At 36.4% G+C, this 26,728-nt stretch overlaps 3 protein-coding genes and 1 pseudogene across 3 annotated transcripts; 2 read left to right on the top strand and 2 right to left on the bottom strand.

The window, feature by feature from the left end:
- LOC133881285 (rust resistance kinase Lr10-like) lies at nt 1–1,897 on the bottom strand. The gene is made up of 4 exons (XM_062320211.1): nt 1,555–1,897; nt 1,428–1,457; nt 965–991; nt 1–677 (listed from the first exon to the last, which is right to left on the bottom strand). Exons 1-4 carry the CDS (start codon nt 1,895–1,897, stop codon nt 1–3), a joined length of 1,077 nt encoding a protein of 358 aa, XP_062176195.1.
- A 766-nt stretch (nt 1,898–2,663) lies between these two features.
- LOC133881284 (rust resistance kinase Lr10-like) lies at nt 2,664–6,468 on the top strand (annotated as a pseudogene).
- A 13,938-nt stretch (nt 6,469–20,406) lies between these two features.
- LOC133882390 (rust resistance kinase Lr10-like) lies at nt 20,407–23,221 on the bottom strand. The gene is made up of 4 exons (XM_062321546.1): nt 22,411–23,221; nt 22,156–22,179; nt 21,915–21,941; nt 20,407–21,644 (listed from the first exon to the last, which is right to left on the bottom strand). The coding sequence occupies exons 1-4, from the start codon at nt 23,162–23,164 to the stop codon at nt 20,515–20,517; spliced, it is 1,935 nt and encodes a 644-aa protein (XP_062177530.1). The 5' UTR covers nt 23,165–23,221; the 3' UTR covers nt 20,407–20,514.
- A 1,019-nt stretch (nt 23,222–24,240) lies between these two features.
- Nucleotides 24,241–26,728, top strand: LOC133882391 (rust resistance kinase Lr10-like). Its single transcript, XM_062321547.1, has 3 exons — nt 24,241–25,017; nt 25,240–25,269; nt 25,355–26,728. The coding sequence occupies exons 1-3, from the start codon at nt 24,309–24,311 to the stop codon at nt 26,449–26,451; spliced, it is 1,836 nt and encodes a 611-aa protein (XP_062177531.1). The 5' UTR covers nt 24,241–24,308; the 3' UTR covers nt 26,452–26,728.

Here is a 26,728-nt window from a genome sequence, read left to right as displayed (position 1 = left end):
TTATCCTAATGTCCCTCTTACTGCAGTCAAAGAAACAATGTTGTTATCTACTGGATATAGTTTTGCAAGACCAAAGTCCGAAACCTTAGGAGTAAAATTCTCATCAAGAAGAATGTTGTGAGGCTTGATATCAAAGTGCAAAATTTGCATGTCACACCCTCGATGTAAATATTCAATCCCACGAGCAACACCTATAGCAATATCATATATTTTTTTGTAGCTTAGGATAACACTTTCTTCTAGCGAGAAAATGTACTTATTCAAAGACTCTTTAGGCATGAATTCATATATGAGAGCCCGGTTTGACCCTTGAACGTAAAATCCAATAAGCTGTACTACATTAACATGGTGAATCCTTCCAATGGTTGCAACTTCATTGATAAAGTCTTGTCCGTTAGCTTTGGATTTACCTAACATCTTTATAACTACAAGACGGCCACTTCGAAGCGTTCCTTTACAAACAGTGCCATAGCCTCCTTCACCCAATTTGTCCTTCAAACTTTTGGTCATCTTCGTAATTTCTGAGTAAGAGTACCTTATTGGCATGAGGTTGTTGTGGGTTTCCAGAAATTCTTCAATAGCATCATACATAGATAAATGTCTTCGACGCCATTTATATATCAAAAACGCAATCACACATGGAGTCCCTATTACAGTTATTAGGGCCTTGTATACTCCTGGGCAGGAACATTGAAGTAATTAGAAGAAAACAAATTAATCTATTGCTGCATTGATGTCAGAACCTTTAATTTTAATTCAAAAAATTAGTAACAACTTGCAATTAATCTCCTTCCTAAATACTTGTAATTAAGCATGGGATCTGTTCTATTTTTCCTGTAAATGTCATAAATATTTTCATCGATCACGTCTATCTGCATGTTCAAACTATTTTCATGTTTCACATTTTAAGGAATAATCTCTTAAAAAGATTGAAGAAGATCAAAGCAGAGAAACAAGTTCTTACCAATGATCTTTAGTCCCCGAAGAAAAACTGCAACAGAATGGAAAATATGAATTAATTAGCAATTAATTGATCAAAAACTTAAAACAATTTTCCCTTGCGATGCTAATTAACAAGAAAGTTAAATTCATTGATCAGCTTGATTTTGTTGATTGTCACTGTTGTTTAGGTACTGAGGTTGGTAAACAAGATTTCGATTACGTTATAATTGAATTTATGCGCAGATATGCATAGAATACTAATCCTAGCTTTGTTATCACAGAAAAAATGAAGCTTATCTCTTAAGAAATTTGTGATTTTTCCTTCTCATATTACTCATTGTTTAGACTTTAGAGCATGTAAGTTCGATTGAATTTAAGCTGAAAAAAAAAAAAAAAGAAAAAAAAAAAGAAAAAAAAAGAAAGAAAGTGTACTATGTATTCTATATTATCTTTCAAAAAAAAATTTCAAGAGAGAAAAACCTCACCGTAGTACGCATGGTATAGGTGGAGGGATCCTGCTTTGACAAAGAAAACAATAACATCAGATTTTGCAAACTTGGAATTATAAATAAAGTCACTATAATGCTAAGCTACTTTAGTCTATAGATATACCCCACTGTTGATCACATTGAACATGATTCGCCTCATCCAAGTAGCAATTTTGTCTTGATCCGCAGCTTCTTTCACACATAACTTGGAGCCATGAAAGCTCAAAACCATATACCAATACGTTGTGGACGTCTGAACAGGAAACATGTCTGTCATCATTTCCTGGCCACGATGTCAGAGACATTCCCTCTATTTGGCACGAGTCCTCCACATCCGATGCATTCGTTCTGCCGACTTTGACATATCTATACATCTTGGAAGAGATGGAAGAATACTCTGATCCATTAATACTAAAGCAAGTAGAAGTCTCCAAATAGAATGGCGAACTCACCGGATTTTCACACATCACGAAAACCACACTCCTTGATATTAGTTCCCTAGGATATCTCCCTTGTCGATACGGGACATATCATGACCCAAAACTAAAATTATTGCGGTTTAGAAAATAACGAGGGATGGATACCTGATCAATACCAGAGTCTACCATTCGGATTGTGTAGTTATGGTGATTAATTTTCCGTACGTAGTACTTTTCGGCATGTAAGTATAACACTGTACGGTTGTTCTCACATGACAGGGTATAATTTTGGTCACCGCAGTTTTCTGGATCGTCTTGTAATCTAAAGGGATATCTTATGTCATGGATATCACCGCAGGAAGAAGGATCACAGAAATGACCATCATTGAGAAATATAAAAACAAAGTATAGACTTAAAAGTACTACAATAACAATTTGAGCCGTGAGTATAACAACAATGCCCATTCGTCCTTCCATTGTGTGTCAGAGAGAGAGGACTGGAATCTTTTATTTTTATTTTTTTCTCTTCTTCTCATATAGCTTTCACAGCTGCTGACAAAGTCACAGTTTAAAGTTAAAAACGAAAAGGGATGGTGTAGTGCAACAGTACAATCATGACTGTTTATGATTGTTGGAGTGCAACAATACTACTCTGCTCTTGTGATTATTGTCGTCTTGAAAAGAAAAAACATGCCAAAAAAAAAAAAGGCAAAGCTACAGCCTCCAACAATGATGTCATGATGATATCATCCAACAATGATGACATCATCAGGAATTAAATATTTTAGGCCGAGTAACCATCCCGACCTCCGACATGGATATTTGCTTAGGCATGGCAATCTCATATTTCTTCTTGTTTTTGGTTTTCGTCGTAGGCCTTGGAGAATGCCAAAATGGGTGTGATGAATTTCGGTGAGGAGGCCGTGGCCTAGCCATTCGATTTCCCTTCCAACTTAACAACCAGTCACACCACTGTGGGTATCCTGGGTTTAATTTATCCTGCACTGATGTAAACAACACGGTGCTCGAGCTGCCCATTTTTGTGAAGTTCATTGTCAAAAAGATTGACTACAAATCTCAGGTAATTGAAGTATATGACCCTGATCATTGCTTTCCTAGACAGCTTCGAAGACTCAATTTGTCTACCTCGCCTTTCCTGTTCAAAGAAGAGTTATTCAGAAAGGACTACGCCTTATTCAATTGTTCCTCAACAGAAAGACAAGCCGACTATGCGATCTCTTGTCTTAGTGGCCCAAGCCACGAAGTTCGTGCCTTCCATTCCGATTCTGACATCAACGATTTGCCCATAGCATCTTGTAAAAAGATGTATACTCTTCCATCAATTTCATGCGGTTTAATATTCGGTAATCATAAAATTCTGCAATTGTATTGGTCCAGACCGGAGTGCAGAAACTGTGAAGTGAAGGGCATGGGATGTAGATTGAAGAGTAATAGCAATGAATCAGAAACGGAGTGCTTCCCCAAAGATACTAAAGGTATTGTCTTCAATTTCCACCTCTCTACTCCTCTCATGTTCCAAGCCAATATTGGTTTGGTAATGCTTAATTAGTTCCAATGCAACGGCTAATTTCCTACACTCATTTCCACCCAAAAATAAAATCATTGCATATATATAGCACGTTAAGACCTCTTACAGGTTTAGAAGTATCTGGAGTCAAGGTACGGTTCTCATTCACCAAACAATTATTTATTTTCTGTTGTTTACAATGTCAATCTAATTTTGCTAAATCTTTAACAGGCGTATTAGGGAAGTTAAAGATTACTGGTGAGTCGTCCACTAGCCACTTTGAAGTTTTTATTACTCGGGAGAAGGAAGTTCTTGATCACTTATGAATATTTAACATGCAGGTATCATCTTTGGTTCATTTCTGTTAGTACTAGCAGTCTTTGCTCTTTACCGTGTCTACAGCTATGACAAAGCAGAAAAAGAAAATCAAGCTAAGATCAAATTGTTTTTGGAGGATTACAAAAACTTCAAGCCCACTAGATACTCATATGCCAATATTAAGAGGATTACGAATTAATTTACCGAGAAGTTAGGTGAAGGAGCTTATGAAACAGTGTTCAAAGGAAAACTTTCAAATGAAATTCATGTTGCGGTCAAGATGATTGATAAGTCTTGAATTATTCGATTCAAGACCCCTTAAATTGTATTTGTTAGACCTAGTTCGTATTGTATATATAACGTTTTGTTGTAGTTTTGTTTTATATCTTATTTTCAGGTCTTAGTTGAAATCTAATTCAAAACACTTGAATTAGACCTGAAAATACATCAAGAGTACTTTAGTCATTTTCCTGCAAGTTGAAGAATTGGCCAAGGCAGTTCGATCGATCGAAATAAAGTTGGATCGATCGAAAGTTAGATCGATCGAAATAAAAGTTGATCGATCGAATTCTCCGTCTTCCAGAAAATCAGATATTTCCAGATCTTTGCATTCTTTATGCAATTCAAATCATAAGTTGGATTTTGTGGACAAAAATGGACGCCAACCAGCTCTGTTTGTGCGGCTAGGATTAACTCTTGATGGTCTTTTGTAAATCCAATTCTCTATATATATGAGATTAGGAATTTAGGTTAGAACATGCATCTTTTGGGGTTTATTCGGATTTGCTCAGGTGTATCACTTTAATTTCTTGTATTTTCATTTACTTAGATGCTACTCTCTGGACCGAAATCCAGAGAGTTTGTTTCCTTGTTGTTCTTCCTTTGTTCTTCATATTCTAGTTAGTTTTCTTCTTCCTTTTCTTGTATCCGAATTGTAGAAGTTTTAATTTATTGTTTTAGTTCATTTTCTTCTTGATTTCTTTACTGTTTTCATTTATTTCCATGCCTAGATTAGTTTAAATTCATGTCTAGCTAATTTAGTTCTTAGGGTTTGATCATAATCCTATCCAAAAACATGTAGTGTTCTTGAGGTTCTTATGATTTTCTTTAGATGTTTGATGATTGTTGAGGGCTAGAGGATATCAAAACTCATACTAAAAGGTTTTAATATCAATATTCCAATCCAATTATTCATGAAAAATAGATTAACTTGTCTATGAGTTTTTCTTGAAGTCTTGAATAAAACCAACATTCTTGGAAACAAGAATGATGTCTTTTGCAATGGTTCTATATGACTTGATGTATGACTACCTATTAGAGTCACCTTATAGGGTATGCTAGGGAACACCGATCATTTCATACCTTTGGTAGTATAGAATGTCTTTCCATTGTAGTTTAATCTTTACATGGAATAGATTGGTGTGAAACTAGATACCTTATCATTGTGGCCTAGTTAGGGTTTTCATATATCTTGTATGCTTATTGGGATGTGTTTTAGAGTAGTAAGCTAGGGAGCATTAGTCACTCCACACCTTTAGTAGAGTAAATGTTTTTCAATTATAGTGTAATCTTTACGTGGAGTAGATTAATGTAAAACTAGGTGCTTTATAACTACGTCTTAACGAAAGTATTTTCGTGTCGAGGTCGTCGTAATGGTTGACGCCCATTACGCGCTCATATCAAGCATGTTAGGAAGATCCATATAGACTTTAAGCATTTCATTGGTGGAGGATTGGATAAGATCAATACCCTAAGTTTTTCTCTTAGTTTGTTTTCATTTTCCGCTTTCATTCCTTCACTTTATATTGTTGTAGCTTCAATTCTACAACCTTTACTTTTATTTTTATCTTTAAGTTAAGTTAGATACGCTCTTTAATATTCCGTTATGCAAAACAACCAATAATCTTTGTGGTTCGATCACTCTTACTATAGTACAATCGATACATACTATTGCGAGTAGTAAACTTATAAATTTAAAATCCACGTAGCCGCTTGGCGCGCTACCAATGATTCTAAACACTTCAAAAGAAAATGGAGAAGAATTTATAAATGAAGGGAAAATGGGCAGGTTTCACCATGTTAATATAGTTCGCTTGGCTGGCTTCTGTGCTGATAGATTTCGACGAGCTTTAATTTATGAGTTCTTACCAAATTATTCATTAGAAAAGTTCATATCTTCAATCGACACTAAGAAACATTTGCTTGGTTGGAACAAACTGCAAGACATTGCTATTGGCAAGCGAAAGGAATTGATTATCTTCACCAAGGGTGCGACCAACAAATCCTCTATTTTGATATCAAGCCTCATAACATTTTGCTAGATGAAAATTTCAATCCAAAAATTTCTGATTTTGGTCTTGCCAAGTTGTGCTCCAAAGATAAGAGTGCAGTGTCCATGACTATAGCCAGGGGGACTATGGGTTACATCGCACCAGAAGTGTTCTCTAGAAACTTTGGAAATGTTTCTTATAAATCAGATGTTTATAGTTTTGGAATTTTATTGCTTGAAATAGTTGGAGGGAGGAAAAATGATGACCTTAAAGTGAAGAACACTAGTCAAGTTTACTTTCCATAATGGATTTACGATTTCTTAGAACAAAAAGAAGATCTACGAGTCCTTATTGAAGATAATGAAGATGCTAAAATTGCAAAGAAACTTGCAATTGTTGGACTTTGGTGCATCCAATGGCACCCAACGGATCGTCCTTCCATGAAAGTTGTCATTCAAATGTTGGAAGGAGGGCATCAATTAACCATGCCTCAACAAATCTAACAAGAATGAATCTAAGCCAAAAGCTAGATGTCATCCCAGAACAAGAGTAATGATCATACAGGACGCAATCATGTTGTATTCATCTATTAGAACTACTGATATTGCAATCATGTAGGGACTTATAGTTGTTAATTCCTTGCATCAAATTATAATGACTTTGTTATAAAAAAAAAAGTACTTGCTTGTTTTTCTTGCCTTTTTCCTTTTCCTGTGTATTTTAGTTGTTGATTTCTTAAACTACTGTGAATTGTGAAATAATCTGAAAGTGAAAATCGTTTTAGTTGCAGTAGTACCACTACACACGTTTGATGATCATTTCTTTCGAAAGAAGAATGTTTAGTGGCGGTTTCGTTAAAGTACACATTATGTTTAATATTACGTGTTGGGATATATCCCACATCAGTTGTGGAAGGGGTTGGGTGATTAGTTTATAAGTGTGAGGGAAAGCCTCACCTCATGAGCTAGCTTTTGGGGTTGAGAGAGGCCCAAGACCACCCAACACTGGTATCAGAGCTCAGGTTACAACAAATCTCAACCCAATCTGTGGAAGTGGTCAATGTTAACTGATCTAGGCACGATGTGTGAGGGGGGAGATTGATGAGATTTATCCCACATCAGTTATGAAAGGGGTTGGGTGGTCAGTTTATAAGTGTGAAGGAAAACCTCACCTCATAAGCTAGCTTTTGGGGTTGAGAGAGGCCCAAGACCACCCAACATTACGCAATATGGATTTAATGATCATTTTATCTTCCTATTTTAACTTGCGGGCATGTAATGAGGCCCCTCAGAAGTTTAGTTTGAATTCCAGAAAAAAGAAAGTATGATCATGACCTAATGATCTGATATTAGAGCTGAGGCCAGGAGGGAGAACTAAAAACATTATGAGGACTAGAAAGTGAACTATTCCTGGTCAATGATATGTCTCATCTATACTCCTATGCGAAATGGAAAGGATCACAAATCAGTTTATCAAGAAGTTAGGTGATCTATGGAACGAAGTTCAAATGAAATATATGTTGTGATGCAGATTCTAAACACTTGCAATGAAAATGGGGGAAGAACTCATAAATGAAGTAGAGATAATGAGCATGATTCATCATGTTAATGTAGTTTGCTTAGTTGGCTTGGCTTATGTGTTGATGGATTTTTACGATCTCTGCTTTATGAGTTTTTACCTAACTATTCACTTTAAAAGTTTATATCTTCAGCGGACACTAAAAATAATTTCCTTGGTTGGAACAAACTGCAAGATCGACATTAATATCAGCGTAACGTTTTGTTAAAGGTGCGACAAACAAATCATTTATTTTGATATCAAGCCTCATGACATTTTCCTAGATGATCGAAAATTTCATTCAAAAATTTCTAATTCTTTTATTGTCAAATTGTGCTCCAAGTATCAGCAACTAATAGAACCATGGATTACATCGCACCCGAAGTGTTCTCTAGGAACTGATCTAGGATGCTTCCGAGTAGTGATCGGAAAACTGAAGCAATCCCAATCGCCAAAGAAAAGCAATCGAGACCAAGAAGGAAGATTAGAATAGATTGTGTACATACAACTGGCGCATTAATAGCGCATTAATGACAAATATTCTAGAAGAGGAATCCGTGACAGCTAAGCTGAAGATTTTATTTGATTGTGTCTAAACAATTAAGACTTTCTTCTAGGATTGTAATTATTTTCCTTTCCTTACTAGGATTCAATTTACATCTTTTACTAGGGTTAGGTTTACTTCTGCTAGTAGGACTAAGTTAGGTTTACTTCTGCTAGTAGGACTAAGTTTACTTTCTCTGCAAGAATTGTTCTAGTATAAATATCAAAGATTGTAACATGTAATCGACAACCATTGAATTATTATCAAATTTGAGAATTTCTCAAACACTCTGCAGAGTTTATTATTATTTTAAACTTTAAGGCTTATTTTATCTTTTGGTCAGAAGACGCAGATGCGTTTGATTATTGTTACCAAGTCTTCTGCTACGTCAGTTGGTATTTGAGCAGACTTTATCCTGATCAATGGCCAATTAGTGCAACAGCGACAATCACCCTAACAACGCCGCTTGTGAAAGGGAGCCTCTTTCAAGAGTCGAATTCCAGGAGTTCCAACAAACGACGTAGTAGACAGGCCAGCGGTTGTAGGAGATGTTGGAGCGAATGCAACTGAGGCCTATTCGAATTCACACGAATGATACCATGATGACGATGGGATCCGGGTGAGGCCCGTTCATCACCATTGTCATGCACCCATAAATCGTCCACCGACCTATGATGACTTCAGTGACGATGAGGACTTCTCTGAAAGGGTATTCGGTCGAAACGCTGGATCAGATCATAGAGGTGGAGGACGTCGAGGTGCAGGAGGTTACGAGCACGATGTTGCTGGTGGTATGGGGAATGCCTCCGGAGTCGCTAGCTATAGGGGTGCTTGTGGAGAGCAACCTATGTGTCAAGAGTACAGTAGGGAGGAATCCCGCGAATACTGGATGAAGATTGACCTTCCAACATTCAATGGACATCTTCACATCGAAGATTTCCTAGATTGGGTGATGGAGGTAAAGCAATTCTTCGAATACAAGAGTATTCCCGAGGAACACAAAGTGAAGTTGGTGACTTAAAAGTTCAAAGGAGGAGCTTCAACTTGGTGGGAAGAGCTAAAAATATCGTGTGCTCGACAAGGAAAAGGGCTCGTGACTTCATGGTCAAAGATGAAGTGGCTCCTCAAAGCATGATTTTTAACATCGGACTTTGAGTAGCAACTGTTCTAGCAATACCAAGAGTGTCGACAAGGACCTCACACAGTCCAAGCGTATGTCGATGACTTTTATCGATTGTTTTCCTGAAATGATCTCATGGAGAAACACAATAGGTGGCCAAATTTACTGAAGGGTTACATTTAGCAATCCAAGACATGATATCTATACACACTGTCTTCACTTTGACGGAAGCCGTTAGCCTAACCACCCGAGCAAAGAAGCAATTGGAAAGGTCTAGACATCAACATGGGAACGAAACCCGAGAAACTCGACGTGATCCATGCATAATCGGGTGCATGCCCGATGGATTTCTTATATCCAACGGTTCACATTTTTCTTAAAACGCAAATCGAGAAAGCTGAATTGAGTAGTCGACTCTTTGAGCCACTGAGCTACACTGTTGATCGCCATGAAGGCTACAGTGATAGGGTTTGAGTGCCTAAAAGAGTTATATGAGGCAGATGAGGACTTTGGAGAAGTCTGGAGACGTTACCATTTAGGGCAACCGATTCCCGAGATACATATTCAAGAGGGGTATCTATTACGAGAGAATCAACTTTGGATTCCAATGAGTTCCTTTCGGAAACAAGTCATTCGGGAGTTACATTGTGGATGTCTAGGTGGATACCTTGTAAAAGACAAGATCATCACTTTGGTCGAGGATCAATATTACTGACCGCAATTGAAGGAAGTGGGTAATTATGTCCAACGATGCCCAATCTGGTAGGTAGCTAAGGGACAAGCACAAAACACGAGCATGTACAGGCCTTTACCGATACTAGAAGCACTATGGGAAGAGCTGTCCATGGATTTCGTATTGAGTCTTCTAAGAACCCAACAAGGAGCAGATTCAATAATGGTAATTGTGGATGGTTGCTTGCAGGAATACATTAGATTCTCTCCTAGTGACCAATCTATTATTTCGAGAGGTGGTCCGACTTCATGGAGTACCAAAGTCTATCATTTCCGATCGGGATACAAAATTCCTCTCACACTTCTGGCAAACACTGGGGAGACAATTTGATACAACCTTGAACTTCAATAGCTCGAGTCATCCTTAGATGGATGGACAAACAGAGGTTGTGAATTGAACCTTGGGCAATTTACTTCGTTGTATTGCGGGTCACAAACCGAAACAGTGGGACTTGGCTCTATCTCAGACCGAGTTTGCCTATAACAACATGGTGAATCGATCCATTGGGAAATCATTGTTAGAGAGAATCTATAGAAGGACTCTGAAACTTACAGTAGACCTTGCGACTCTACCGAAGTTACCAGGGGCTAATGTGGACATGGAGCATCTAGCTGAAAAAGTGAAGTCCACCATAGAAAAAGTCTATTAGCATCTAGAAGAGTTTTATGTCAGGCATAAGACAACAGTAGACAAGGATTGGCGATCAAAGGTTTTTCGAGAGAGAGATCTTGTGATGGTGTATTTATGCAAGGGGTGATTGCCGACAGGTACTTCAGGAAAGCTGGGGAACAAAAAGTATGGCCCATGCAAAATAACTAAGAAGATTAACGACAATGCATATGTCATTGATCTTCTAGAGGACCTAACTATATCCTCAATGTTCAGTGTTGCATACATCTTTGATTATTTGCCCCTAGAAGAGTTGAAGATTAACTCAAGGACAAGTTATTTTCAAGAAAGGGAGACTAATGTAGGACACTTTCGAGTAGTACGTGATCGGAAAACTGAAGGGATCACAATCGTCAAACGTGGAAATAATATCGATCTCCAAAGTAACGATTGAAAATTTAAGTAATCCCGATCGCCAAAGAAAAGCAATCGAGACCAAGAAGAAAGATACAAGTAGATTGTATACAGCTGGGGCATTAATAGTGCATTAATGACGAATATTCTAGAAGAGCGATCCGAGATCGCCAAGCTGAAGATTTTATTTGATTCTATCTAAACAATTAAGACTTCTTCTAGGATTGTAATTATTTTCATTTCCTTACTTGGATTAGGTTTAGGTCTTTTACTTCTACTTTATCAAATCTGATAATTTTTCAAACACTCTATAGAGTTTATTGTTCTTTTAAGCTAAGGCTTGTTTTATCTCTTGGTGAGAAGATGCAGACACTTCTAATTGTTGTTACCAAGTCTTCCACTAGGTTATAAACTTTTGAAGATGTTTCTTATAAATCAGATGTCGATAGTTTTGAAATTTTAATGTTGGAGGTAGTTGGAGGGAGGAAAAATGTTGACATTTAAGTGGAGACCACTAGTCAAGTTTACTCTCCACAATGGATCTACAATTTCTCTCTCGAAAAGAAGACCTATGAGTAATTATTGAGGATGATAAAGATGCTACAATTAGAAAGAAACTTGTAATTGTTAGATTTTGGTGCATCCAATGGCACCTAGTGGATCACTCTTCTATGAAAGTTATGATTCCAATGTTGGAAAGACAGCATGAGTTAACTATGCCTCTTAATCCATTTGTCTCCATGAGTCCTACCATTATGAATGCAAACATGCTTGCAAGACATCTAAACCAAAAAAATCTAAAGATGCACTTTTGAAGGTAACAATTTCTTACAGAAGAAGGATGTTATATAAAATACACATTATGGACTTCGAGGAAGAAAATATTACACATTATATATGGACTTAATGGTCATTTTAACTTGCGGGCATGTAAAAAAATGAACTTGAGTGCAACAAACACACCCATCGTTCTCTCTCTTTCTAGAGAGAGACTCTCCACCTTCTCTCTAAGAGTAAGGTTTTCCACCTCCTTGTGAGGGTCTTTTCTCCACTTTTGGTTGTCCTCAGGGGAGGAGGGATGGATTTCTTTCCCTTCCTCCTCCTCTTCTCTTTGTTTTCCTTTTCTTCTCTCTCTCTCTCTCTCTCTCTCTCTCTCTCTTCCGTCAAACAACACCTCAGCAGCTCAGCCTCAGCCTCAGCCTCAGCCTCGGGACCCTTGCACGCCGCTTCCTCTTTGTCATTTCTCAGCTCTTCGCCGGCTGATTCTTAAGTATGTGGAAGTTTATGGTTTTTTCAAAACTAGATCTGTAATCCTCTGTGAGCCCTGCCCTCGGACGTGCCCCCACCCTCTACCATGCTCTTGGGCCTCCCTGCTTCCCTGTGCGGTCCTCAGCTCCGACATCCGCCCTCTACTCGCCGCACTACAAAAAAAAAGAAGCAAATTTTGGATGGTTCAATTTCAGACAGTTTTTTCCTTGACACAGTTTAAAACCGTTTAGAATATAACTTCGCTAAATGAATTTCTAATCGGTTTGGCCCAAGTCCATAACTAATTCTAGACAATTTGGGCCTAAACCGTATAGAAAATTCTGGACGGTTTCGTCCCAAACCATCCAGATTTACATTTTTTTTCCCGCTTTCGGTCCCCTTTTTATTTATATTAATATAATTAATTACATAATGATATTATTTTGTTTAGGGTTTAGGTGCCCCCAGGTTCATTTTTCGTCTACGGTGCCAATGGTGCTGCCGGGTCAATCAACAGACGACGACGTCAAAGACTACGAGTGGATCATTTGTAGCCGATGGATCTGGATCAAGGGACAGAGCCTAGCTTGCATTTTCCAGTCTCTTAGCTCCGGCGACTGCAAACGGTGCTCGATCTCTCGTCTGTAGCCGGTGGATCCGGATCGAGGGACAGAGCCATCACTGTCTCTCCCTCAACTCCCAATCAAATCTCCTCCTTATGATTCCTTCCCTCTTCTCCCGATTTGATGCCATCACCAAACTTGCCCTAAAATGCGACCATAGATCCACAAGCATCAGCAACGACGCGCTCATCCTCATCTCGCTCAAATGTCGCAACCTCATGCGCCTCAAGCTCCGAGCGTCGACGACTCTGCCACCAGAGATCTGAGGCGGTTGCTTCGATCGTCTCGATTTTGAAGGGCCAGAAGCGATCGAAGGTTAGGTCTTGGATGGTTGTGATGTTTCAGGGGCTATTTCTTTGTATAATTGTTTTTGGGTGTCAAAAGAAACGGAAGGTTGTGATTTTGGCTGGGAAAAAAATTTGATGGATGTGGTGAAATTTGGGGGCATCACACAGATTGATGACATGGTGTAGGGAAAAAAAATTCGAGACGGTTTCTTTTGAAACCGTCTAGAACTTAAATTTTATGGACGGTTTGGTAAAAACCGTCCATAAAATTCTCTAGGAATAAAATTTATAGACGGTTTCATCCAAAACCGTCTAGAAATGTTAAATTCCAGACGGTTTAGTTAAAACCGTCTGGAATTTTATGGATGGTTTAATCAAACCGTCCATAATAAATTTTTTACTGACGGTTTTGAAAAAACCGTCTGCAAATTTTGTTTTCTACACGGTTTTAGAAATCGTGTACAAAAAACCATCCATAAATGCCTCTTTTTTTTTGTAGTGCCGGCACGTGGTCTCAGCGGCTCTTTCCTCCTCTTCCCTCCACCACTGCAATTGTTTTTTGGTGTTTTGTTATTTTTCTAGTGTTTTTCTTGTATTTTTTTTTTTTTCGTAATTTACAGAGTTCTTAGTTGTTTGAATTGCTATCTCCTTGCTTATATATATGTGGTCTGATCATTTAATGGGAACTTCTGTAACCGGATCTGTGTTAGTACCTCTCTCTTTTTCAATCCCTACATCGAACTCTGACAGTGCATCTTCGGCATCAACCTTCTTCCTGTGGTTGTGGGGATTCAGATAGATTCACCTTAATATGTGTCCCCTTTTGCTTCTGTAACCACTTTATGCGGCTCCTTGAGAGAACTGAGTCACTTGTCTGACCCATTTCTTACCTTTTGTATGTATTTCTGCACTGTTTTATTTCGTGTTGAATTTATTGTTGGGGAGCACACAACTTTTTCGATTTTAGAACCATCCACTCTTTTTTCATTTCAGATCAGGAGTGGAAAGGATCCTCCCTCGTAACCCCTTTCCTTATTCAAAAAAACAACCTTGTGTACGTGAATTTGCTTCCTATCCTTCTGCGTGCGATTATTATTATTATTATTATTATTATTATCATTGTTTTAGGATTGCTTAGAAGATTTGACACCATTTTTTTTTTTTAAAAAAAAAAAAAAAAAAAAAAAAAAAAAAAAAAGTCATATAGGCAAAGTTGAACAAGAGATGTGTCAAGAGTTGTACAATAATCGATCATTTTTGAAAAAAAAAAAATATATATATATATATATATATATATATCATAACATTCAATTGTTTCACTCCTTTCTTTTTAACTTGTTTTTAATATTGTCTTCAAAATTTTGCTCAATTAGGGGAATTGGTGCGCCCAGCCTATGTCGCACTCAGATTTGGGACTCCGGTTGGTTTCGGATTAGCGAGTAGTTGCAATTATTCAACCAACGAGCAACGAGAGATTATAAGCATTAAGAAGACAGGGAAGAGGGGCAACGACCATGATTAGCCATTGAAATTCCTTTTCACAAAGAACTTGTGACATTTATATCACAAGCCAATGATCGATATTGGTGTAGGTGGCAGCCAATTAGGCAAAATACTCGAGTGGAAAGTAGTCCCATTTCCCATGATGTAAAACTTTTTTATCCATCATGCTGCATTCTGCATGATTAAATGGGAACATGAATGATTTAAATTTTATAAATCTGTACAATAATGCAAATCCTTTAACTGGTTATAAATCCTGAGAGAGTAATTAATTAATTTTAAATCTCTACATTTAAAGTTTGTTTTGGAAAATATTCTTCTAATTTAAGTTTTTTTTTTTCCTAATTAATTTAATAGCCAAAAGAAATCATAGAGAGGTAACATGATGAAACTTCAATTTTTTTTTTTCATATGGTAGAGCTATGATATTCTCTCATAAAGCGGGACTACTTGTTTGGGTGGTCCCTCCTACGTAGGGAACCAACCTAGCCCAAAGAAACAGGGGCGACAGCCCCTGTTTTTGCTGGCAGCAAGCAAGTCACGTGCATGACTTGCGACCAGCAAAATAAAAAAAAAAAAAAAAAAAAAAAAAAAAAAAAAAAAAAGGTTGGCTGGTTTTACAGCCGTGTGAGGGAAAAAATGAAACAGAAAGTTTGGGAGGAAGAGAGCTTCGTCGAAAACATATAGGGAATAGAGAAAAATACTTCGATAGTCGAACTCTCATTATATATAGTACATGATTAACTACTTGAAAATTCCTTTGAAACTACCGAACTATCGCCACTTATGGCGGTATGACCCCATTCAAATGCTTGAGTTATTGTATATAATAATTTAGTGATTCAACCTAGCTAACAATGAGAATTTAGTATATTTTTATCAAATTCTTATACTTTATGTCGTATAAAAATTTGGAGCAAAAAATTATGTTTTGGTTTAATAAATAAAAAGCGTCTCTTCAAAACTGAAGAAAAAATCCTTTGGAATGAGATTTTTTTTTTTTTTTTTTTTTTTTAACTTGATAAAATATCATATCTCTATTATGTATCATTTTTTACGATGGTCAATGTAAAAAATGGCTTGATCCAATTCTTTAAAATTTGAAAATTTCGAACTTTAAATAAATTGTAGAGAATCCTGTTGGATGGGCGGCATGGCTGGAAGCTGAAGGAGCAAGATATGGAGATCAAAGCAATACAAATGTATTTGGTCATGAATTTGGTCGCCCTTACCAATTGCCCCAAAAGTCAAAACTAGCTGCTCCACTCAGGAGACCAGCAAACGTGAAAGCACTGGCCCCAATTCTTGTGTGTATCCTTGATTTCATGAAAAAGGTCAGAGGGAAATCAAAATTTTGGCACACCCATCAAGAATCTTGTTGTAATAAACCAAATTCTTTTCAAACAGCATATCATGGGCTAGGGCTTTGGTCCATGGACTATCAAAATAAAGCCTTTCTCGCCAAACTTGGCAGGAATATCTTGAACAACGAGAAACTTCTTTGGGTTAATCCTAACACCTGGGTTCGGCCACCTCTCCCGGCCCCTCGGGCCAATTCTAAGTGAAATCTGCCCGTAAGTCAGAACAAAACCTTCTCTCATTACATTCGGGGCTGCTCTAGCAGAGACTCAAACATCTGAAAATCTCTTGGAAGTGATGCATGTAGCATTTCTCTATTATTAAAGCCAAATAGAAAAATGTTGGGATTGAGTCAAGCGGGTCTAAACAGTTTTTCAAGTCAAAAATGTTAAGTACACACTTGCGAGGGTAAAAAGGTTTGAGTTCCAAGTTAGAAAGATGTGACAAATGTAAGCTATTAATATAACATAGTCTTCAACTTTTAGGTAGAGTGATATCCCAAACATGTTATATTATGGTCTCATTGAAAGTCTTCCGGCCAAGATTTCAATCTCTCTAACAAGTGGTATTGACGAGACTCCCTAGAGTAGGAATAAAGGTGCAACGCGTGTCCATGGTTAAGGATATCTGGATAAATGATAAAAGTTCATGGCACAGACACAAACGATATTAAGTGGAGTAGTGGCAATTGTATGCTCCAGACCCAAAACTTAGGGTGACTTTAAACCTCCAACCATTGTTGTATCACTGTATTCTTCCAAAACTTTCAAAAAACAGTTGCTCGAATTGTTCATTATCTTCCGCATTCAAAATTATAAATTTATGAATTGTGACCATGATTATCTATAAGTGACAAGGATTGATCTAATCTAATATGCCAAATACACAAAGCAAAGGATAACTAGTGGATGATAAAGAATACCACCATACAATATTCTCATACTGAAACTCTAGTCAATGGTTAACATTTGCTAAAAAGTCTGTTAAAAAAAAAAAAAAAAAAAAGCCCTTGTAAGTGCTCTAACCAGCCGGCTACCAGCTGTCTACCGCCAGCTTCTTTCATCAACTTTCTCTGTCATGTGGTTCTTGCTGAAGAATCATCTTTGCGGCATTTCCCAAGATCTACAGGTAGGAAGCAATGTACGCAAGACTGGCGCATCAGCGTTGAAAGCCATTGAGTTGTGAAATCCAATGGATTCTAAACGGGCCTAGTCGGTCCAATTCATGCATATGAAACACATTTTATATGCACATCTCTTCTCCTGTACATCTTTTATACATCACTTTTTGAAATCAACCATTTGATCTGATTTAGAAAAATGCAATGGTTGATTTAGAAAAGTGATATACAAAAAATATGCCAAAAAAAAAAAAACATTTTTCAATGTTCCTAAAAGATCCAATGGCTACAAATGCAATATTGGTTTGACACAAACACAGATTTTAGTAACCTGGCAAGAATTTGCTCGCCTTCACCAATTGCACCAACACTAGCTGTCAAAGCCACTCGCCCCAATTCCTCTCTATCCTTGATTTCATGAAAAAAGTTCAAAGGCTTCTTTAGAATTCAAATTTTTGGCATACCCATCAAGAATCGCATTGTAATAATAACACTTTAACTATTATATCTACATAATTATGTATCGCTTGTAAATCAGTTATATAAATAATTTACTTTTAATCTGAACCTAAATGTAATGACAATGCATTTGTGCCTTCACAAAATGTGGATTGATCACTCGTAATTTTATCACTTATCTCTTGAACTCTAATCTTGTTGAACCAAATGAAAGCCACAAATTAAAAAAATAAAATAAAAAGAAAAAGAAAAAGAAGGGAACTAATGGGATCATTTGTAATTAGCTTATTGTTTAGTTTGTTTTCGGCGCTCATGGATGGAGCCATAAATCTTTACTGGAAGGTCAAAAACATAAATGAGAAATATATTAAGATAGCTAGTGGGCAAAGCATGAATGATAAATATATTAAGGTTAAAGATTAAATTAATATCCATTTAGTGTTAACAAAGAATAAACAGAATAATTGGTCCTTAATATATTTCAATTTTCAACTCAACACCAATCAAAATAGAATCCGACATTCTTTAAGATCTCAAAAATCATCTATGATTAAATTTATATTAAATTTCGCAGCAATTTCTCTTTGGACGTACAACATTAACAATCAGTCAAAAACTCATCTTCAATTTTGTTGTGAAGCCTAATTTTGAAAATATACAGGAATGAAAATGTTCATTTTGTAGTTACAATAGAAACAGCCGGAAACTTCCCCGGTGGGCTACTTAGCCCCACAAATTTTCCACTCTTGACATACCCACCTCCGAGTCTTCGGGGGGGGGGGGGGGGGTGTGGCTTGGGTCGGTTCATTCGAATCATAGTTGTGGCCTATTATAAAATTATTTTTGTTATAATAGGGCTTGGGGCCTAGCCCTTTTTTTTTTTTTTTTTTCTTTTTAGGCCCGGGGCCAAGTTTAAATATTTTGGCCTAAATGTATGAAGTTAACTATTTATAAATAATAATAAATAAATAAATAAAATCAAAAGAGAGGAGAGCCAAGGCCAATATCGACACTCCCCTCCCTCCGTCTTTGTTGACACTTGCACATAGGCTTGACCTGTTTATTCACCTCATGAGTAATAATATTATTCACACTCATTTTACATTGGCTGACGTAACGTATTTTAAGTAGCTTTTTTTTTTTTTTTTTTTATGTGGATAATATGGAAAGCCACTTAAAAATGCACATCAATCGATGTAAAATGAATGTGATAAATACGTATAAAAAGTAACATTATTCTTCGTCTCATTGCTTATTTGGAGCATCTTGCTAAAAAAAAAAAAAAAAAAAGTGGAAAAAAAAAAAATGAAGGATAGGATATATTCTTCTAAAAGGAAAATTATAGGGGATATGTTACGTGTGCAAGTAACATGTGCAGGAGAATTAAAAACATGTTTGGTTGTATTTTTTAGTCTAATGGTAGTCAGATTAAAGTGGTCATAACTTTTGATTCCGAGTTTTGAATGAAGCAAACTTTGTGTAGTTGGAAAGCTGATTCAAAATGCTATACAACTTTGTAGTTCACTACAAGTTTCAAATTCTAATGTTTAGTGGTCCAAATGGGCTGACAAGAGAAGCCTGAAAATTTGAACAGAAAGTTTAGTCTTGAGTTGAATGATCATAACGTTTTATTCCAAAATTGGATGAATACAAACTTAGGGGCTTTGGAAAGCTAATTTAAAATGCTACAATTTGGTATTTGATGAAAACTTTCCAATTCCAACATTTAAGGGGTCAAAATGTGCTGTGAATAGAAGACTGAAAGTTGAATCACATAAATATGCTCCAGTTCAAACGGGCCACTTACCAGTCCGAACGGGAGTCAAAAATCTGTAATTTTTGGACCACCGACTTCGGTTTTTAGGTCTACTTTTCCAAATCTATTTAAGGGCTTTTATAGCACGATTTTTGTGGTGTTTAAAGGCAATATTTCCAGAGAAAAATGAGCATTTTTGTTCATGTGCTAAGAGAGAGATTAAATTTGTGTGCTTTCAATTGCTCTTCTCTTATAGTCTTAGTTTTAAACCACAACTTTTCATCAACAACAACCGAAGCCTATTGACGTTCCAATATAGAAGATCAAGAAGAATAATTGTTTAGAGGTTCTGAAGCTATTGTGGTAGAAGGCAAGCGAGCCTCTTGTCTTGGTACAAGAGGGAGTCTGTTACAATGGTTTTGTAAGTGTGATTTCTTGTACAACTTAATTCTTCTTTAGTAGATTGATTTTCTAGGTTGGCTGTCTCGAAGTGGTTTTACTTTTGAAGAGTTCTTCAAAAGGTTTGCACTTCGTCACCAAATTACATGTGTTGATTGATTTATCGCTTTCAAATTATTTGGTAAATGCTTATGTGGTTACTTAATTTTATAATTTCACGTTATTTTGGCATACACCTATTCAACCTCCTATATCTCTCCTCTAAGTGTAGTTTTGAGTCTGGTTTATATTTTCAAACACCTTATACGCTAAATTTATATCTCGATCCATTACTCTGCACAAGCATATCAATCAATGCACACCCAACGTATGCATCAGACCTAAAACCTTGGGTGACTTTAAACCTCCAACCATTGTTGTATCACTATAATCTACTATAATCTTCCAAGGCTTTCAAAAAACAGTTGCTCGAATTGTTCATTGTCTTTCACATTCAAAAATATAAATTTATGGATTGTGACCATGATTATCCCTAAGTGACAAGGATTAGTGTAATCCAACATGCCAAAATCACAAAGTAAAGGACAACTAATGGACAATGAAGAATAGTATCATAACTTCTCAAATTGAAACTCTATTCAATGGTACTTAAGCATGAGGAAATAGAATCTAAACGCAAAAAATAATATAATAAGAAAAGTAATCATCAATCAAATGAACTCTAATTTACTATACATAAATATCAAGCATCTTTGTGCTATCAAATACACAAGAAAAAACTACTTACGCAACAGACTAACATATAAATTAGTTTGCATTTAAAATTGAGTTGATTGATTTGATTCATATGATTGAATTGACGAGTAACTTTGACTTGAATTCTCTCCAGCATTCATTATGGGTCTATCTGGCGATGATAGAGTAGGCATTGGAGGCATTTGTAAGCATTCAACTTCTCCCTCAAGCATTTCTACGACATTGTTCATTGAAGGGCGATCACTAGGCTTCATCTGTATGCACCATAGTGCAACTATGATCATCTTCTTAATCATTTTCTTTTCCTCCTCCGTGCCATCTTCCATTTGTATGTCCTTTCCATCGTGCAATTGGTCATAGACCCAAGTAGGAAAGTAAATTTGGCTTGAATGCTCTGCAAAAGAATTTACGTTCTTTCTTCTACTAGCCATTTCCATCAATAACATTCCGAAACTATAAACATCAGATTTGAATGAGACGCCTCCAATGTTTTTGTAGAATAATTCAGGAGCCATATATCCTAATGTCCTTCTTGCTGCAGTCAAAGAAACAATGCTGTTGTCTACGGGATACAGTTTTGCAAGGCCAAAGTCAGAAACCTTAGGAGTAAAATTCTCATCAAGAAGAATGTTGTGAGGCTTGATATCAAAATGCAAAATTTGCATGTCACATCCTTGATGCAAATATTCAATCCCACGAGCAATTCCTACAGCAATGTCATATAATTTTTTGTAGCTTAGGACAACACTTTCTTCTGGCGAAAAAATGTACTTATTCAAAGACCCTTTAGGCATGAATTCATATATAAGAGCCCGGTTTGGCCCTTGAACGCAAAATCCAATAAGCTGCACTACATTAACATGGTGAATCCTTCCAATGGTTGCAACTTCATTTATAAAGTCTTGACCATTAGCTTTGGATTTACCTAACATCTTTACAGCTACAAGACGGCCACTTCGAAGTGTTCCTTTATATACAGTGCCATAGCCTCCTTCACCCAATTTGTCCTTGAAATTTTCGGTCATCTTCTTTATTTTTGAGTAAGAGTACCTTATTGACACGAGATTTTTGTAGTTTTCCAGAAATTCTTCAACTGCCTCATACATAGATAAATGCCTCCTACGCCATTTATATACTAAAAACGCAATCACACATGGAGTCCCTAATACAGTTATTAGGACCTTGTATAATCCTGGGCAGGAACATCAGAAGAAAACAAATTAATTTTTGTTGCATTGGTGTCAGAAACCTTTATTTTTAGATGAAAAAGTTTGTAACAACTTTCAATTAATCTCGATCCTTCCTAAATCCTTATAATTAAGCATGGCATTTGTTGTCTTTTTCCTGTAAATGTCATAAATATTTGCATCATGTCATAACTATTAATTTTCATGTTTCACATTCTATGGAATAATCTGTTAAAAATATTGAAGAAGATCGAACGAGAGAATCAAGTTCTTACCAAAGATCAGAAGGACCAAAAGAAGACCTGCAACAGATAGAAAAATATGAATCAATTAGTAATTAATCAAATACTTATTTAATTACTAACCTTTTGTTTGTAAGCAATATTTCACCTACTGAGGTTGGTAAACAAGATTTCGATTACGTTAGTAATAAAATCTATGCACAGATATGCATGTATAGAATACTAATCCTTAGTTATCACAGAAACAGGGAAACTTTTGAGAGAGAAACCTCACCTATGAAATGCAGTATTAGTTGACCTGCTTTGACAAAGAAAATATATAGTAACATCAGCTTTAATTTGAAAACTTGGAATTAGAAATGCATATGTAAAAGTCTTAAAACATTATTAGGACATTAATCATTATTAGAAAAAAAATAAAAATAAATAACGTACAGAATTATATATTATCTGGGAATATATCTGTAGTGAGAATGAGAAATCCGATAAATCAGGTTGTCTTTTTTCTCGGCATTCTTAATTTACTCACCTATTATTCCAGAACAATGAATACGATTTGCCTCATCGAAGTAGCAATGGTCTCCAGTAAGCTCCTCCACAATGAAGCAGCTTCGACAATTATCTCGTTGCCATGAAAGCTCAAAACCATATACCAATTTCCTGTGGACGACTGAACAGGAAACATGTCGGTCATCATTTCTTGGCCACGATGTCGGAACCATTCGCTCTATCTGGCACGAGTCCACCACATCCGCTGCATTCGTTATGCCGACTTTAACATATCTGTACCTCTTGGAAGAGTTGGAAGAATAGTACTCTGATCCATTACTAAAGCAAGCAGAAGTCTCCAAATAGAACGGTGAACTCACCGGATTTTTACACGTCACGAAAACCACACTCTCCATTCCGTTTTGATTCAGGACATATGACTCCCCGATCCCATCACTGAAATTATTGATGTTTAGAAAATAACGAGGGATTGGTAATACCTGAATACCCGGGTCTACCACTCGGATTGTGTAGTCATCGTAATTGATTTGCTGTACATAGTATTTTCCGGCATATAAGTTTAATACTGTGCGGTTGTTCTGATCACATGAAAGGGTATACCTTCGGCGGCCGCAATTTTTTGGATCGTCTTGTAATCTAAAGGGATAACTTATGTTATGGATATCACCGCAAGAAGAAGGAGCACAGACATGGCTATGCTTAGCACTGCAAGTTTGATGGATTAGAACAACAACAACAAGGGCCGTGAGACCAGCAGCAGCAGAGAAGGCCATTTGTCCTGAGAGTGAGAGAGAGAGAGAGAGGGACAGACAGAGAGACAGAGGAGAAGATTTTTTAACTTTGCCGGTATTGCTTTCACAGCTGCCGACAAAGATAACAATGTACATTTGGTGCTTCTAGTCCCTCTTTTTCCTTTGCGGCCTTTGCTTTCACAGCTGCCGACAAAGACTTTAATCTTTTATGCCATTCATAATAAGCGTGGATTATTTGAATTATAGATATAAATTGGGAAAAAAAAAATTAAAAAATTAAAAAAAAAAAAAAAAAAAAAAAAAAAACCTTGAACTAACGGTTAATTTTTGAATAGCCCACTGAACTTTAAAGTGTATTAATGCGATTCATATTAGTACACTTTCAGGCATCAAACTACCAAAGTGTGGTAAAAATATTATTTTTGTCGAAATATTTCTATAATATCTTTATTATCTTAATAAGTAAAAAGAAAAAAGAAAAAATTCAAAAAACTTTGAAGATAAAAATAAAAAGTTTAAGAAATTAAAAACTTAAAAAATTTAAATTTTTTAATTTTTTAATTAAAAAAAAATTAAAAAAAAAGGAAGAAGAAAATGGGTGGCTGCCAATTAAAAAAAATTAATTTTTAATTTTTTTAACATTTTAGTTTTATATATTATATATTATATAAATATATATTTTATTAACAGTGACATGTGTCGTCATTTTATTGATGCTAACATGGTACACTAACGGATTCCGTCAAGTGTTTTAACGAAAATTTGATTGCACTGAGAAATATTTAGTTTTTATAAATGTATATTTTAAATATAGTGATTTTTTTTTTTTTTTTTTAGTAAAAGTGACATATATCATCATTTTATTGATGTTGACGTTGACACTAACAGAATTCGTCAAATATTTTGATGAAATTTGACTTTAATAACTAAATTGTTATTTTTACCTACTTTAAAGACATTTGAATTATATTTTATATGGGTGAACAATTTGTAATTTAGACCGATTGTGAAAATTTACCGCTCGCTAAGCTCCAAATTTAATCCAAGTCCACGATGAAATTACCCGGAATTTACCGGTGAAAATGGAGAAAGCCAAACCCCGTACGGAGATGGATATTTGCTTGGATTAGAAATTTGAGGCTGAGAAACCATCCAGACCACGGACATGAATATCTCATCTTTCTTCTTGTTTCTGGTTTTCCTCGTAGGCCTCGGAGAAGGCCAAAATGGGTGTGATGAATTACGGTGTGGAGGCCGTGGCCCAGCCATTCGATTTCCCTTCCGACTCAACAGCCAGCCAGACCACTGTGGTTATCCTGGGTTTAATCTGTCCTGCACTGATACAAAAAAAACGGTGCTCCAGCTGCCAACTTTTGTGAAGTTCTTTGTGAAAAAGATTGACTACAAATCTCAGGTAATTGAAGTACATGACCCAGATCATTGCTTTCCAAGACAGCTTCGGGAGCTCAATTTGTCTTCCTCTCCTTTCCTGTTCAAACAACAAGAGCAGCGTGACTTCTCCTTGTTCAATTGTTCCTCAACAGAAACACAAACCGACTATGCGATCCCTTGTCTTAGTGGCCCAAGCCACGAAGTTCGTGCCTTCTATTCGGATGATGACATCAACGGTTTGCCCATAGCATCTTGTGAAAAGATGTATACTCTTCGATCAATTCCGAGTACGTTTACGAGTGAGCTTTGGAGAGGCCATCTTGTGTTTCCAAAGGAAATCGCTGATGATAAAGTTCTGCATTTGAATTGGTCCAGACCGGTGTGCAGAGACTGCGAAGTGAAGGGCATGGGATGTAGATTGAAGAATAATAGCAATGAATCAGAAACAGAGTGCTTCCCTACCTTCCCTAAACATACTAAAGGTATTATTCTCTTCTGTCCATCAATTTCAACCTTTGTACTAAAGTTTCTCACAGGTTTCAACCAACGGCGAATGCTTCCTGCATTCATTTCCACCCAGAAATAAAACAAAACAAGAAAATCAAATGTAATTGCTTACCAATGCTTCCTTGCTCTGCTGATTCATTCATCTAACAAAAATAAAAAATAACAATGGGAAGCTAATTATGTTAACTCTTTAACAGGTCGAATATTATCCAAGTTAAAGATTCCTGGTGAGTCGTCCACTAGCAACTTTAATGTCTTTCTATTAAGCTGGAGAAGGAAGTTCTTGATGACTTACTAATGTTTAACATGCAGGTATCATCTTAGGTTCATTTCTATTAGTACTTGTGGTTTTTACTATTTACCGCGTCTATAGCTATGATAAAGCAGAAAAAGAAAATCAAGCAAAGATCAAATTGTTTTTGGAGGATTACAAAAATTTCAAGCCCACCAGATACTCATATGCCGATATTAAGAGAATTACAAATCAATTTGCTGAGAAGTTAGGCGAGGGAGCCTATGGTACGGTGTTCAAAGGAAAGCTTTCAAATGAAATCTATGTTGCGGTGAAGATGATCCTAAACAGTACTGCCAAAGAAAATGGGGAAGAATTCATAAATGAAGTAGGGACAATGGGCAGGATTCACCATGTTAATGTAGTTCGCTTGGTTGGCTTCTGTGCTGATGGATTTCGACGTGCTTTAGTTTATGAGTTCTTACCAAATTATTCACTAGATAAGTTCATATCTTCGGCGGACACAAAAAATCATTTCCTAGGTTGGAACAAACTGCAAGATATTGCTATTGGCATAGCAAAAGGAATTGATTATCTTCACGAAGGGTGCGACCAACAAATCCTCCATTTTGATATCAAGCCTCATAATGTTTTGCTAGATGAAAATTTCAATCCAAAAATTTCTGATTTTGGCCTTGCCAAGTTGTGCTCCAAAGATAAGAGTGCAGTGTCTATGACCACAGCCAGGGGGACCATGGGTTACATCGCACCAGAAGTGTTCTCTAGAAACTTTGGAAATGTTTCTTATAAATCAGATGTCTATAGTTTTGGAATTTTATTACTTGAAGTAGTTGGAGGTAAGAAAAATGTTGACATTACAATGGAGAATACTAGTCAAGTTTACTTTCCAGAATGGATCTACAATTTCTTAGAACAAAAAGAAGACCTACGAGTCCTTATTGAGGATGATGAAGATGCTAAAATTGCAAAAAAACTTGCAATTGTGGGGCTTTGGTGCATTCAATGGCACCCCGTGGACCGTCCTTCTATGAAAGTTGTGATTCAAATGTTAGAAGGAGGACATGAATTAACTATGCCTCCTAATCCGTTTGCCGCAACAACTGCCACAAGAATGAAACTAGACCGAGAGTTAAATGTCATCTCAGAACAAGAGTAATGATCATATATATAGGTTTCAATCATGTTGTACTCAAGGATTAGAACTATTAATCTTTCCTTTTTCCTTCTTTTTTTTTTTTTTTTTTTTTATGTTTTGTTTTTCCAGTTGGAGTTCCTGGGCTGTGAATTGTGTTATGATCTGAAAGTGAATATCTTTTTAGTTGCAGTCCCACTACGCACGTTTGATGGTCACGATTTCTTGCATAAGAAGAATGTTCTATAAATTAAGTACACATTATGTACCTCTAGCAAAAAAATATTACACATTATGGATT

This window comes from Alnus glutinosa, chromosome 11, assembly GCF_958979055.1.
Source record: "Alnus glutinosa chromosome 11, dhAlnGlut1.1, whole genome shotgun sequence".
Lineage (NCBI taxonomy): Eukaryota > Viridiplantae > Streptophyta > Magnoliopsida > Fagales > Betulaceae > Alnus > Alnus glutinosa.
Note: the sequence above shows the minus strand (reverse complement) of the source record. Positions and strands in the feature narration are given on the sequence as shown.

What these genes read in the sequence shown, in the direction of transcription:
- LOC133881285 (XM_062320211.1), bottom strand. Translation starts at nt 1,897, where the DNA reads ATGTGTGAAAATCCGGTGAGTTCGCCATTCTATTTGGAGACTTCTACT. An exon ending in TCAATGTGATCAACAGTGGG is followed by an intron (nt 1,458 to 1,554) that starts GTATATCTATAG and finishes TTGTCAAAGCAG; the next exon opens with GATCCCTCCACCTATACCAT. An exon ending in TCGGGGACTAAAGATCATTG is followed by an intron (nt 678 to 964) that starts GTAAGAACTTGT and finishes GTTCCTGCCCAG; the next exon opens with GAGTATACAAGGCCCTAATA.
- LOC133882391 (XM_062321547.1), top strand. Translation starts at nt 24,309, where the DNA reads ATGAATATCTCATCTTTCTTCTTGTTTCTGGTTTTCCTCGTAGGCCTC. An exon ending in CTTCCCTAAACATACTAAAG is followed by an intron (nt 25,018 to 25,239) that starts GTATTATTCTCT and finishes ACTCTTTAACAG; the next exon opens with GTCGAATATTATCCAAGTTA. An exon ending in ATCCAAGTTAAAGATTCCTG is followed by an intron (nt 25,270 to 25,354) that starts GTGAGTCGTCCA and finishes TTTAACATGCAG; the next exon opens with GTATCATCTTAGGTTCATTT.
- LOC133882390 (XM_062321546.1), bottom strand. Translation starts at nt 23,164, where the DNA reads ATGGCCTTCTCTGCTGCTGCTGGTCTCACGGCCCTTGTTGTTGTTGTT. An exon ending in TCATTGTTCTGGAATAATAG is followed by an intron (nt 22,180 to 22,410) that starts GTGAGTAAATTA and finishes TTGTCAAAGCAG; the next exon opens with GTCAACTAATACTGCATTTC. An exon ending in ACTAATACTGCATTTCATAG is followed by an intron (nt 21,942 to 22,155) that starts GTGAGGTTTCTC and finishes TATCTGTTGCAG; the next exon opens with GTCTTCTTTTGGTCCTTCTG.